The sequence below is a fragment of the Anabrus simplex genome, chromosome 3, assembly GCF_040414725.1.
Source record: "Anabrus simplex isolate iqAnaSimp1 chromosome 3, ASM4041472v1, whole genome shotgun sequence".
NCBI lineage: Eukaryota > Metazoa > Arthropoda > Insecta > Orthoptera > Tettigoniidae > Anabrus > Anabrus simplex.
In genome coordinates, this window is record NC_090267.1 from 505,239,560 (window position 1) to 505,254,933 (window position 15,374).

At 37.5% G+C, this 15,374-nt stretch overlaps 1 protein-coding gene across 1 annotated transcript in view; it reads right to left on the minus strand.

Moving 5' to 3' along the window:
* Spt20 overlaps positions 1 to 15,374 on the minus strand; it is a 338,912-nt gene that overhangs the window by 226,153 nt on the left and 97,385 nt on the right. The window contains exons 7-8 of the mRNA XM_067143670.2: positions 8,763 to 9,426; positions 6,275 to 6,413 (exon numbers count right to left, since the gene is read on the minus strand). Of these exons, the coding sequence (XP_066999771.2) occupies positions 6,275 to 6,413; positions 8,763 to 9,426 (803 nt within the window). The remainder of the gene's footprint in view (positions 1 to 6,274; positions 6,414 to 8,762; positions 9,427 to 15,374) is intronic.

The following is a 15,374-nucleotide window of genomic DNA, read 5'->3' on the forward strand; positions in this document are numbered from 1 at the left end:
ATTGGCTTTAGTTAGGCCTATGCCGCATTTTCTTACGGCTGCACAATTATTCTACATTTCCATTAACCATTAACTTAAAATTGGCATCATAATATCGACTAGAACCCGTTGAAAATTTGCCGGCAATACCCTTTCCACGTATCTGTACAATATGACTATCAATCACGAAAATACTCTTGTTGTCTCTAAAACTTAATGTTACTAAGCGTCATGTACAATAGATGCGTTATAACTCTGCCACTGAGTAGCCATGGCCTTTCTAAGAATTCGAAGGGTCGCATGTTTTGATGCCATTCTGCAGATTTGAGAAACGTTTTTGTAGAGGCTAATAGAACGCCATTCTCTCTTCACTATTTCCAGAGATTCAGTGACGTTATACACAGGCACTGTACAACCGGTTGCCGCGGCTAGCAATGCACAGTATAGTAAAGAGGCGGTCGTTTATTGTCAACGAGTTCTGTGCGCATGTAAAAAGAAGCAGCGTGGTTACCGCAGTAGTTGCCAGTGGTATCCATTAAGTTACTGTTTGGCCGCGAATGCAACAACCCTTGAGTTTTCGCTTGAGATTCTGAGAAATAAAAAGTCTTGGATTCGGAGAAATACTTTATCACTCCAGAGGTTTCTGTGGCAAACACCTCAGTTTTCTTCTTCAAACAGCGTCAATAACCTAACCGTATACGTATCATGAAAACATATTTGAAACGCATGTAGAGAAATGATAACCTTCTCGCTAAAAATTTTCGTGTAAATAGTCTTTCCGAAATTTAACTAGACGCGAGAAGATATGAAATATCTTCTGAAATCAGTGATGCACTCTGCCATATCTTGAGGTGTATTACATTCTTACTTAATTTCCGTGTATTAACATTAAAATTAAGATATCGTTTACTTTAGTCTTTATTTTTAACGAGTTAACAACTGCTATAGGACAAGTTATTTACGCATTTATTACGAAAAGGTGTTATCCTCTTTCATTTCAAATTTTCTTTAGAGAACAGAAGTCGATGGGTATTATTAATCAACTCCAACATTGCCTCCGAATGTCGACGAGAGAGCTTGCAAATGCACAAAGTGAGAAAACTATACTGTACCGAAGATGATCAATTGCATTTTGTTGCAAACTTTTCAGTTTTCTTATTCAAACAGCGTCACCTATCCTAACTAAACCGTACTATATGTATGATGAAAACATACTTCAAGCGCCAGTAGAGAAATGATAACCTTCTCGCTATAAATTTTCATAATAGTCTTTCCGTAATTTAATCAGACACAACAAAATATAAACTAACCTCTGAAATCAATTAAGCACTCTGCCATATCTCGAGGTGTATCCCATTCTTACTTAATTGCAGTATTTTGCCTCAAAATTAAGCGGTCGTTTAGTCAGCCTTAATTTTTAACGAGTTAACAACCGTTATTGAACACGTTATTTACTCATTTATTACGAAAATATGTTCTCTTTCATTTCGAATTTTCTTTACGGAACAGCTGTCGACTGGTATTACTAATCGACTCCGACATCGCCTTCGAATCATAATCTATAAGTTTCATTTCCGTATTGATTGTAGCTACAACATAAGAATGATACTGAAGCCTCCACCTTATCAGTACATTTATTTATATACTATACTAAATAAATGTATATACTATACTAAATAAATGTATTGATAAGGTGGAAGCTTCAGTATCATTCTTATGTTATCGCCTTCGAATGTCGACGAGAGAACTCGCTAGTGCACATAGCGAGGAAACGATTCCGAAAGTAATCGATCGCATGCAATATCACCGCTGGGGTGCATAAATATTGGTAACGGAAAAAATCGCGCACGCTTAATCGCTCGTAATAACGGATGCGTCAGTGATAGGGTTCTCGCTGTAACCGAAGGACGATACACAGTTTAATTTAGGAATTTTCAAGGGACAGAAAAAAGTCGTCGCTATAACGGACTTCTCGTTACATGCTGTACTCGCTATATTGAACTTCTACTGTATTCATTTAAAACATGCATTGATCGAAAGACGACTGGAAAGGGCCAGAAGACATGACAAAGTGATTATGTTACACGACAATGCGCCGTCTCATACAGCAAAACCAGTGAAAGACACCTTGAAATTGCTTGGATGGGACATCCTTTCACACCCGTCGTACTCTCCCAAACTGGCGCCATCTGACGCCTCTTCGCATCAATCGAGCACGCGCTTCAGCAATTGTGAGGAAGTTGGAAAATGGCTTGACGAATGGTTTACCGCAAAAGATAAGCAGTTTTTCTGACATGGAATTCATGACTTACCTGAAAGATGGACGAAGTGTGTAGAAGCCGATGGACAACATTTTGTATAAACAAAAAATTAATATTTCCCTTAAAAATTACGTGTTTTCTTTACCACAAAAACCAGCAAAAATTTATGCATACACCTGGTATAGACCTTGCAGTGGGAACTGAACACAGATTACATCCAGCAGAAAACATCACAATTAACGAGTTCAATCAATCTGAAAATGACGCCCTTCAAATATTCACAGATGGAAGCAAGAGTGACATCGGAGTTGGTTCAGGAGTAGCTATATTTCTGCAAAATAAACTTATACGACAGTTAAAATTTAAACTGGATAAAAGATGTTTGAATAATCAAGCAGAACAGTTGGCAATTCTGAAAGCACTTGAATCAATTGAAACATTGGTATTAAGAGAAAATATCTCAAGGAAAGCCCAGACATTCACTGACAGTAAAATAACAATAGACTCGTTAAAATGTAATAACAACTACCTTATTCACCAAATCAAGATGAGGTTGTGAGTTTCACAAATAGGAAAAATCCTCTTAGTTTTAATTACTGCATGGATAGGGTGAAAGTTCCTTTTGGGGATCATTGTAAGTACCTAGGTGTTAATATACAGAAAGATCTTCATTGGGGTAATCACATAAATGGGATTGTAAATAAAGGGAACAGATCTCTGCACATGATTATGAGGGTGTTTAGGGGCTGTAGTAAGGATGTAAAGGAGAGGGCATGTAAGTCTCTGGTAAGACCCCAACTAGAGTATGGTTCCTGTGTATGGGACCATCACCAGGATTACTTGATTCAAGAACTGGAAAAAAAATCCACAGAAAAGCAGTTCGATTTGTTCAGGCTGATTTCCAACAAAAGAGTAGCGTTACAAAAACGTTGCAAAGTTTGGGCTGGGAAGACTTGGGAGAAAGGAGACGAGCTGCTCGACTAAGCAGTATGTCAAAAGTGTTACAATATTTATTAATAACCACCTTTCCAATACAAAACACAGTTCTTGTAGTTAAGATTTATATCTTGTCATAAAGTCTTATAGGGACATGTTTCGCCCTTGTATGGGCATCATCAGCCTTATCTTGTACCTTTTTGGTCTATAATAAGGAACCTGATATACCTTAAACTAATATATAAATACTACATTGTTACAGAGCTAACAATTCTTGTAAGTATTCTTGTTTGACAGTTTAAAACATTGAAAACATCTAAAATTATGCTTGAGACACATGATTGTTGTTGATAAAATCTTATATATAAAAACCTTTCTAAAGTTTAATTAACCATTCTGTCCATGTCTCCAGCTTTGATTTTAAATGTCCAAAGCTAAAACTATATTCCTGAACACTTGTTGAAAGATCTACTGACTCGTTTGTGTTTGTGTGACACATTATAAAATCTCGTTACACACTTTCCATATTGAATGGAATTGATCCTGAGCAAACTTATTCACTAGTTGGTAATGTCAGATTGTCATTTCTTATTATTAGTGGAGATTTTATTTTGAGTTAAAAGATTGTTTAACTATTAAGATTGCTGACTTTTGACGTTGATGTTGTTACTATTAGAGCGTGTGTAGTTGAAACCGGCACTCTTTCCAATCTATTTGTGGTAGTGAAGAATGGGTTCTCACTAAGCGTTGCTGTGTGTTGCTTAGCTTGAGTGTACAACTGTTATTTCTTTTAGTTACGAGTCGAAAGGGGACGTTCAGACTGGTGTTAACTTGTGCTTTAGTGCTGGCTCTTTACTGCTGGGAGGTGTGTAGAAAATTATCCCCTCGACTGTTATGAAGGTGACTAGACGCTATGGCTGTGGCGGATTGACTGACACGTGTACACTTAACATAAGGTTTCCCTTTTTTGTGCCTTTCACTGCGATACATTTTTCAATTTCTCTCACTCATCTACTACTACTACTACTACTACTACTGATAATAATATGCCTCAGCTACCATGATGCAGACCTTCTTACGTGGTGCCATTAAGGCAGCCTGCCTACCAATTTTAACGATCTGAGTACACTGCTATCTAGCAACTAAAACAGAATTCTACTGGAAAGGATACTTTGGCCAAGTTAATTTAATATTATCATTTGACACTGAGTGAGTCAGCAGAGATCCTTAACATGACGATAACATACAGTGCCAATATTTTTGACCACTCTTTAAAAATCGATCTTCTCATATGGGATTGAAACCCTGAACTTGGGATCGTGAGAAGGACACTCTACCACTGATCCACTGAGGCAGTTACTGTGATGATGAAATGAACCAGTTGGAATGGCCATCATATCCACTTAGAGGATCTAAGGATCTACTGAGTGAAAGTCCATGTACTTCCTCGTATACTGTGTTCACACTGCCTCAAGGCATCGGTGATCATGATTATCAGAAATATATATAGTCTAAAAAGGTTAAGACGTCCCTGGTTATTATATCATTATTCCAAAGTCCCAGTCCATGTCCTATTAAATACATGCTAAAGAAACCTGGATAGCACATTTACGTCACTATTCAGTACGTTTGTAACTCCCACCATAAGAAATTTAAATTAGCGTTCCCAGCCATGTGGCATGCACGACACTCTAGCGAGCTTGATTATTTTCACCATGTTGGTCCGTATTGACTTATATTCAAATTTCTGTAAAAAAAAAATATTTTCACCGCCTTGTCAATACTTATACATTTTATTTTATTTAACTACCGTACATGTACATGTTTCGAGAGCCACCACTCTCTTCTTCAGCGGTGCCAAACATTAATTGATCCTTGGACTATGGTACAATGGTAACCTAGCGAGCAACGACTGGCCTGGGTAAGGATATGATAGACAACTTAATTTCATGGCCTCGGAACACGGTAGCGCGTCAGCCTACAACTGCAGTCTCAAGCCAGTCTTTGGTGTGGGCCTGTGTTTGTTTGCATTGCGCAACAGTAGATCGTGTGACGTGTTGGTGCTTAACAATTTTTTACAATTGGCTTTACGTCGTACCGACACAGATATATCTTATGGCAACGATGGGATAGGAAAGGCCTAGGAGTGGGAAGGAAGCGACCGTGGCCTTAAATTATGTTGGTGCTTGATTTTATGTTCGTAAGTGAATTGTGTAACAATGTACGTAAATATCAGGCATACTGTACATATGTATACAGCTGACATATTGGTGGTTAAGTTTATGTTCGTAAGTGAATTGTGTAACAATGTACAAAAACTAGGCCTGCTGTACTTACGCATGGTGGTTTGCAGGACATTCAGTTATAGAGAAGAAGACACATAGGTAGTTTACAACTTATGAAAAATTAAAGTTTATTCAGCAAGCGAATGCTAATCCACACATGAAACGTGTGCAAATTGCCCACATGTTGGGACATTCCTTACGATAACTTTAAACATAACTGTAAGCAACGTGTATAGTTCATGTCTCTAACAATGTTCTTCCTTGATGTTTTACTATGTTGGTGTTCTTGAAGTGTATTATTTCTTTCTTTATTTCATTAATTATAATTGTAAACACTTGTTTCTTTGTTTTCATCATAATTATTTTTATGTTCAAACCTAACCTTAAATTTAACAGCGTAATTGTTTTTCATTTTTTAGTATGTTCCCTCTTTACGACGTGTTCCCCCCTCCACAAAAACGTCCTAACCAATTTTGGCTGTAGCTGTTTCAACAATCAAAATAAATCAACAAACACGATAAGTAAAATTAAACCTGCTATTTCCTAATGTATCAATGGCACATTTCAAAACTGAAACAAATTTCCACACATATGTCACTACAAATATGATTTTCACCTCACTCATTCAATGCAAGATATGCCTATTTCTATTAAATATTGTACCTCTTAGCGAAATGTTGCTCTCTCATCAATAAGCAATACCAAATTATTAAAATACTGAGTTATAAACAAACAAAAATAATAATAATAATAATAATAATAATAATAATAATAATAATAATAATAATAATAATAATACAATACCACACATACCAGCAGCTTGCTGAAACTGTTGGGCAGAATTCATAAGACTTGTCACCAAAGCACTTATCGCAGGATTTGTGATATGACGAGGAGCAGGTGAAGACTTCGATGTAGGGCTTGCTGCTGTTTGCAACTGGGATGACTGGTGCTGCCAGAGGGAATACATTATAAACATATTTATTATTTCAGCCATTTAAAACAAGCATATAATCAGAACTGGAGGATATTTCAGTGCCTTTCAATTTCCTTTCAAAAATAACCCTTCAGGAGCTAAATTCAAGACTGATAGCCCTATATTTTGATACAAGCCAAAAAAATTAAAATGAACAGTACAAAACTGGCTTTCTTCTTGCACATTTTTTTTCTTTTACTCATATAATTTCCAGGTATGGCATAATATTTATAAACGTGAACTTCTTGAAGAATTATGATTCAAATGTTACTTTATCAAAGTTATTAAAAATCAATAAAAAATATTAAATAATTTGCATACAACTATGCCCAAGAGGTCATATAAAACCAAAATGTAGAGAGAAACCTCGATTATCCATTCCCGGAAACTACGTGTTGCTGGATTTTTCATTCAAATTACGTGGTCCCGCAAGCATCCTAAGTAAATCATGTTGTTAAAATCCTGCATTACCCGTTCCTCGAAGAAACAATTTCCCGGATCAACCATCCAGAAATTTCAGTCCCATCAACGCTAAATCCTCGATCAAACGTTTTTCAAGAAACTGGATCTCACGAAAGGACTTCTACAGCATACGTATAGATCTTGGCGTTAACGCCCCGTCATTGCGAGAATTACAGCAAGTACTGTACTAGAAAAATGATCAGCAGTGAACTTGCATACGGGACCACCTTAGCATTGCATTCGGGTGGTATTGTTTAGAGAATCCTTGGAAATCATAAAGCAGAGAGTGGCCACAACAATTGGAAGGAGACAGAGCATATTTTGACAGCTCTACTTTAAGATGGAATGAGTTTCGTCAAATGTTCATACTTGTAAAACGTCTACATTATGTCCAGAATTAATGTTTATTTTTTTACCATACTGATTTTCGGCACTTCCCTCAGGGCACTGTATAGTCACTGGGCTTTCAGGCAGGAATCAAAACTGCTCCTTCTTAACACAAATCTAGTATTTTAAAATTCTCATATACGATTATGTAATCAAGATCAGAACAGATGTTACACCATAAATACATAAAGACATGGGAGGTCTTAGGACTGTCTACTACAGTACTATTTTGGTCCTAATATAAGACTGGGAATTTTACATTTTTATGTTACGATGTGATAAAAAGCACAGTCATTTTAGTTGCGCAACGTTTCATTTAAAAAGTTTGTACCATTTCCCAATCGTACTGACATGTGCAGCGAGTGCGCTTTCCAGCTGAGCTCAAGGTCATGGAATAACCGTAATTTCTGAAGTTTTTATGGTATTTTTTCTCTTACCAATTTGATTGTGATTAGTGACTGGCACAATTGAATATAATGTATTTGAGAACTTTTGAGAATCAATACTCACATTCGAAACCATACTCTCGAGTTCAACATAACCCTTAAAAGTCTATGTAGGCCTAATTTATCTGGTACAAGATTTCCAGAAACTGACTACGATCAATATATCAGTGAGCAAATTACAATGGAAGATTACAAAATAAGGGATTTTGCCATCATGTTCAGCACTTTTGTATATAATGTGCTTTATTTTATTATATTAGAGAATTAAAAACTACTTGTGGTAGATTCTTGTTTAGCTTGGTGTTGTTAGATTTTTCGAAGAGTTTGGCTGATCAAAGTTGCTGAACTGAAAGAAGTTTTCATGGGAAACTGACGAAGTGTCTCTGGTAAAACTGAAAGTAAAGTACTGAGATTTTTAACTCGTGTACCAGTATTTAATGTTTGAAGCCGTCCCCGCAGTCAAACTTGCCTGCCTCTCACCCAGAGGGCCTGTGTTCAATTCCCGGCCAGGTCAGGCATTTTTACTTGGATTTGAGGGCTGGTTCCAGCTCCACTCAGCCTACGTGATTACCTATAATTCAGGAGCTATTTAATGGTGAGATGGTTACTGCGGTCTAGAGAGCCAGGAATAACAGCCAAGAGGGTTCGTCACACTGACCATGCATCACCTCGTAATCTGCAGACCTTCAGGCTGAGCAGTGGTCCCTTGGTAGCCAAAGGACCAATAGGGCTGTGGTTTGGTTTGATTTGGTTTAGGACTGTTTGTAAAATTATAATTATACACATTTCATTTTTGTGATGTTTAGCCAAACTGTTGATGGTTTCCATTCATTCCCGGATTTTTTGATTTGCACGTGTTGTACGCTTTTTCCGTGGTCCCTCCAAAAACGGAGAATCAAGGTTCACTGTAGCTAAATGATGCTTTTGCATTAAAGATTACTCAATAAGGAAAAACAGCCAATATCAGCTTAGAATGTAGTCTTAAAGTTTACCTAAATTGTTACAGAAGGGGATGTAAATAAATACTTACCGCAAGAGGAGAAACTGTTCCATTGTTGATCACATGCGCCTGGCTACCTATTAACGGAGGAGTGACGATGGAAGGTAAGGAGTTCGTAGCACTAGTTAACACTGTTGTTGTACCCACAATGTTCGAAGCTACTAATGTGCCATTCGTAATGTTTGATGAAGCCACAGGTATATTATTAATGGAAGAAGTTGCATTCGTAAGGTTCGAAACATTCGTAGTGGGTGGAGACATAACACTGAACACTTGAGCTTGGAGTTGCTGGCTGGATGGGACCTGTACTTGAATTTGGGGCTGACTATGATTCTGAACTTGTACTTGAGCGACTTGAGCCTGGACCTGAGCGTGCACCTGAGCTTGGGTCGGAGCTTGGGTCTGAACTTGAGTTTGAGTCTGTGCTTGAACCTGAGCGTGAACCTGGGCCTGAACTTGAGCTTGCGCCTGAGCTTGGGCCTGCGCCTGAGCCTGCTGAAATTGCTGAGAATGAGCAGCAGCTTGCAGTGCTGCCTTAGCGTCTCTCTCCATCATGCCTGCAGTGCACCGTACACGAGGAGGCTGACCAGGAACTATGTGTGTTATACGCACCGACTTGCGACCTTCTTCCGTGAAGATCTCCGTAAACTGTTGAATGTACCGATTTGCATGTGCTCTAGTTCCCAGGCAAAATCTAAACAAGCAAAGAAAAGCAATCAGTGTCCACACCTCACAAATATTAAATTCAGAGCATTTACAGTTTCAATATTACTTTCAAATAACCAAAACAATGTGTGACAGATGACTGGAGCGAGGGAATAATAATAGCTATAGTTAAGATGGGTGAACATATGGAATATCATAATTATTGAGGAATGACACTCATAAAACAAGTAGCAAAATTATTTCAAATAGTACTAGGAAAGATAATAATAAAAGTGAAAGAACAATTGGATCAATCAACTGAGAAACCACACATACCTTCCAAGAAAAACAAATAAAACTATCGTAAGATAAGAAAGAGAATTAAACCAAAATGTAAACTGAACCGAGTTGTGGCATTTCTATGCATTCTGCTCTGTTTTGCCCCACAGTAAAGGAATCCAACAATAGCTCAATTTTTAATAAAAGAACTTCTTATAAAATGGAAGATCAACACTAGACCCTACTTTCAGTATGACAGAACTCATAGCAAAAGCAATAGGAGAAGGAAGAGAAATAGTGATGAGTTTCCTCAGATTTAGAAAAGGTAAAAGATATGTTCCCAGAGCAAAGGCACAGAACGTCATGAAACAAAGGATAGAATTTGGAAAATAACCAACCAAATACAGTAGAAGTCCGTTGTAGTGAAAATTCACAACAGCGGAAAATTTACTTGCTATAGCGGATTGTCATTATATCCGATTTTTGTATAAAAGTCGGTAAAACCCCCACACACATTAAAATCGGTAAGAAACGGCAATCAGTTAGTTCAAAACTTGCGTTTCCGCAGATGATATCCACACTACGGCTTACTTGATTGTTATTTTTCGAAATCCGATGTATGTTTAATTTCATTCTGAAAAAATTACAGTACCGTATTTCTCCAAATCCAAGACAAACTCCACTTTTTCCTTCAAAAATTTTTAATCAGGCTCAAAAGGTGCTCTGTAAAATCATATGAATGCCTTTGCTATACAGTACACATTTTTAGACTATCTTTAGACGCCGAACATTGGCTTTCGTTATGACGCATTTTTCTGTGGCTGCACAATTATTCTTTATTTCCGCGGGTTTAATAACCATTAACTTAAAATTGGCAACATAATATCGACGAGAACCCGTTGAAAATTCTTGCTCTCTACAAAACTTAATTTTACTACGAGTCAGGTACAGTAGATGCGTTATAACTCTGCCACTGAATATCTGTAGCCTTTCTGTAAGAATTCGAAGGCTCGCATGTTTTGATGCCATTCTGCAGATTTGAGAAACGTTTTTTGTAGAGGCTAACAGAATGTCATTCTATCTTCACTATTTCCCAAGATAAAGTGACGTTACACACTGGCACTGTACAACCGGTTGTCACGGCAAGCGATGTATAATAAAGAGGTGGTCGTTTATTGCCAACGAATTTTGTGTGTGCGTGCGCGTGCGGGGGTGAAAAGAAGCAGCATGGTTACCGCAAAAGTTGCCAGTGGTATTCATTACTGTTAGGCTGCGAATGCAAGACGACCCTTGATTTTTCGCATGAGATTCTGAGGGGAAAAAACGTTGTCTGGGATTTGGAGAAATGCGGTTATCACTCCAGAGTTTTCTTTTTCAAATGGCGTCACCTAACCTAACTGTATATGTGTCATGAAAACATATTTGAAAGGCATGTAGAGAAATGAGTTATCCTCGCTAAAAATTTACGTGACAATAGCCTTTCCGAAATTTAACTAGACGCGAGAAAATATGAACTATCCTCTGAAATCAGTGATGTACTCTGCCATATCTTGAGGTGTATCACATTATTCCTTAATTTCAGTATATAACATTACAATTAAGAGATCGTTTACTCCAGCCGTTATTTTTAATGGGTTAACAACTGCTATCTTTTAATGGGTTAACAACTGCTATCGGCCACGTTGTTTACGCATTTATTATGAAAACTTGTTATCCTCTTTAATTTCGAATTTTCTTTAGAGAACAGCAGTCGAGTGGGTATTACTAATCGACTCCAACATCGCCTTCGAATGTCGACGAGAGCGCTTGCAAATGCACATAGTGAGAAAACTATACCGTACCAAAGATGATCGATCGCATTTTGTGGTGAACATTTCAGTTTCCTTATTCAAACTGTGTCACCTATCCTAACTTAACCGTACTATACATATGAAGAAAACTAATTCAAGCGCCAGTAGAGAAATGATAACCTTCTCGCTAGCCAGCGTATTGGTAGGTGTGCTAGGTACCAACTGATGAGCCCACCCTAGCACACAAGGGCGAAACGCTGGCAACCAAGAGTGAGTTAGCTGGAAAATTTATAATGTCCAATAACGGACCATTTATATTGGTATTATAAATTTACATGATAATAACCTTTCCGTAATTTAACCAGGCGCGAGAAAATGTAAACTAACCTGTGAAATCAATTATGTACTCTGCCATATCTCGAGGTGTATCCCATTTTTACGTAATTGCAGTATTTAGCATTAAAATTAAGCAATCATTTAGTCAGCTTTTATTTTTAACGAGTTAAGAACTGTTATTGGACAAGTTATTTACGCATTTATTACAAAAATATGTTCTCTTTCAATTTGAATTTTCTTTACAGAAAATCAGTCGACGGGTATTACTAATAGACTCCGACATCGCCTTCGAATGTCGACGAGAGAACTCGCTAGTGGACATAGCGAGGAAACGATACCGAAGATAAACGAAAGCAACATAATCGCTGGAGTGCACAAATATAGGTAACGGAAAAAATCGCGCGCGCTTAATCGCTCGTAATAACGGATGCATCAGTGATAAGGTTCTCGCTGTAACCGAAGGATAATACACAGTTTAATATAGGAATTTTGAAGGGACAGCACAACATTGTCGGTATAATGGGGTTCTCGTTATATGCTGTACTCGCTATATCAGACTTCTACTGTATGTGCAAGCAATGTGGATAGGACAGAACGGTTTCAGAAAGTAACTGGACTAAGACAGGGAAGTGTGTGTTCACCATTGTTGTTCATAATGGTATTGGATGAAATTATGAACGACACCCAGGAAAATACGGGGACAAGAACCTGAAGATGGTGACGTCTACATATGACATTCTTGTGTGGGAAGGGAATGTGGAAGATCAGCTGGACATGCTGAGTGATGAAACTGGTAATTATGGAATGAAAATAAGTGTGGAGAAAGGCAAGGAAATGGTGTTGACTGGGAAAGGTACTGTAAAAATAAGGAAAACTTATAAAGTCCTCGCGAAGTAAACCGATGCAGTATTGAACATGGAGATCAGTAAATGGATACAACATGGAAATACATTTTTCTACAGTGTGAGGAACTTGATCTGGAGCCCGCCTGGTAGCCATGATCATTAACTCTTATAGTGCCAGGCGGCCGATCTATCGGCTGTGCGAGCTGCTGCTAAAAATACCTGGGGCCGATCTATCCGTCAAGTTTTTCTTTTGCCTATATCTTCATTCCCTGATGCACAATGGCAGCATAAGTAATACCAAAGGAAGGATTGAAGTTTTTACTCTTTGGAAATATCAATAACGTGTGATATCGATATCAGTGAAGTTTCATAAAAGATTTCTTTTGACGCATTGCAAGTTTCATGCGTAGTAGCCCTGCGCTCTGCCGCTTCGTGTCACGTGCTCGTTATCTCACTTGTTTATACATTTGTTTATTTACCTCCGATAGAGTAAAGATGGCTAAGTATATGAAAGAGGATGAAATATGCAAGTTTTAACATTTGGTGATTCATTAGACCAATTTATCACTCGATAACAGCGACAGCTTTGCATCTTTTGACAACAGTGATATTTCTGTAAGTCTGTTGCCTAGGCAACGCCATGTGACAAATCTATCTCAGACGCAAGTAGTAATAATTCCATTAGAAGATAAAAATTTCATTGTTCCGTATTGAAATTATTAACGTTAAAAATTAAATAATTGAAGTTCAACCAATTCAATGCATAAAAGAAAGAAATGTAGTAATTACATTCTTATTTAAATGGGACCGGTTTCGACCCTAGTCCAGGTCATCATCAGCCGTAAAAACATGTAGTCGAAATCACACAATGTTTATGAATATTGGAGAAATGGGTCAGTTTCACACTCTGTCAGGCACAAAGTCACAACACTTATTCCATTAGCTCTGATAGTGAATGCGAACAGACAGATTTTTCCTCAGATTCTGTTGATTGTTCGAACAGTGATTGGGAGGAAGTTACAGGTGACAAAGATAATCTGCCGAACACCGTACCAAAGGTATTTAGCCTGCGTGTAAAAATTTGCCGTTCGCTTAAACTACTATCAAGAATTATGAATATTCTCACAAAGGCATCGTACCCGTGATAAAAATACACCATATAAGAAGAATTAATTCAAATGTGAAATTTTAAGTTTTCAAAAAATAATAAAAAATTCTAACATTTTTAAATTAAGAAAATGAAACTCTATTGCAATTATAGTGACACTTGTGTGTTCTCTGTTCACCTGTGTGCTGTGAAGGGAAGAAGAAAAAAAAAACCGAACAGGGATTTACCTCCAAAAATGTAATTTTCCGTTGTGTATACATTTTTACTAAAACTGTCTTGGCATTCTTAGCGCAACAACTAAATTATAGCCTGGCATCAAAAGGGTTAAGGCATAAAGTCTAAATGGTCTGGTACCGTGGTTAGCTGGTTCAAGTTCTGTAGGTCGAAAAAATTTCATCGTCAGAATGTTGACCAACAGGATAGGAGAGGTGGTGGTATACAATTTCTAATCACTAGACTGCATGTCTAAAGCCTGGATTCAATTCCAATTCATACGGAGTGAGGGCGTATGATACTTTTGACGTGATTCATCCGTCGGATAGAGACGTCAAGCACTGAGCGGACCCGTTGGTGTTATTTGACAGGAGTAAGCTATGTCCCGACACCAGATTTCACTCTCTCCCTACCTCATTATTGTAATCATCCCACATCCAGACGCGCAGAAAAACCTACACCAGGTGAGCCGAACATGTCCTTTGACACTACTAATAAGTTAAAAGAAAGTATAAAATGGTTTAACCTTTCAATACTACTAAAATAAGAAATGTAAAATTACATTCCTATTTAATTAAAATTGGTACTGGTTTCGACCAGTATTTGTTGTCATCATCAGCCGATCACAAACAGGTGTAAAACAATGCACGGATAAATAAATTGCGAAGTATAAAGAATTCTGTAGGTTGCTGATAGTGAAGCACTAAAATCTTTAGGGAGTAATGTGCGTTGAAAGATGCACAAGTAAAAATATGAAGTTTACCTGTCAGATGCAGTTTATGAAGCACTATAACACACGTATTTATCAGCTGCAGTTTATAAGGCACTGTACAATTTTAAGGATACTGCATGTCCCTCATGAACGTTAGTAAGATATAAGCGTTAGAGATCAATGTACGGGAAGAAGTCCAGAATCAAATATGTATCTGTACCGGGAGATACACCTCAACCCAGCACATTTAAAAGAAGCGCCTTAAAGAACGCTATCTCTCATAAAATCTTGAACCAGCTACAGCACGAAGTTGGGACATTGACCAGAAGATGTCACCATTGAATTATGGAGCAATTGTGTTATTGTGAAGTTGCCTGCACTGTCTGTATTTAATGGTTTTATTGTGGTTTACGTCAAGAAGTTTGAACTTTTTCCCACAGATGTCGTTACAAAAACTGAGGTAATGCACTCTGGTGCAAAGTAAAATAATTAATGATTTAAAGAAGTTTTATGTCATTATGTTTTCTCAACTAAATTACCTTTCATTTATTTTCTTATTTCAAGGTTTGCACCACTTCTTTCTCGTTCCGCCAATTTTTTAATCTGGTCAATCACTAATTATCTGTAAATATTTTTCAGCCAATCACTGGCTTCTTGTAGGTTTTTGGTTTACCCAATAAAAATGAGAGGGTGTGCCCGGATTTAGTCCAGAAC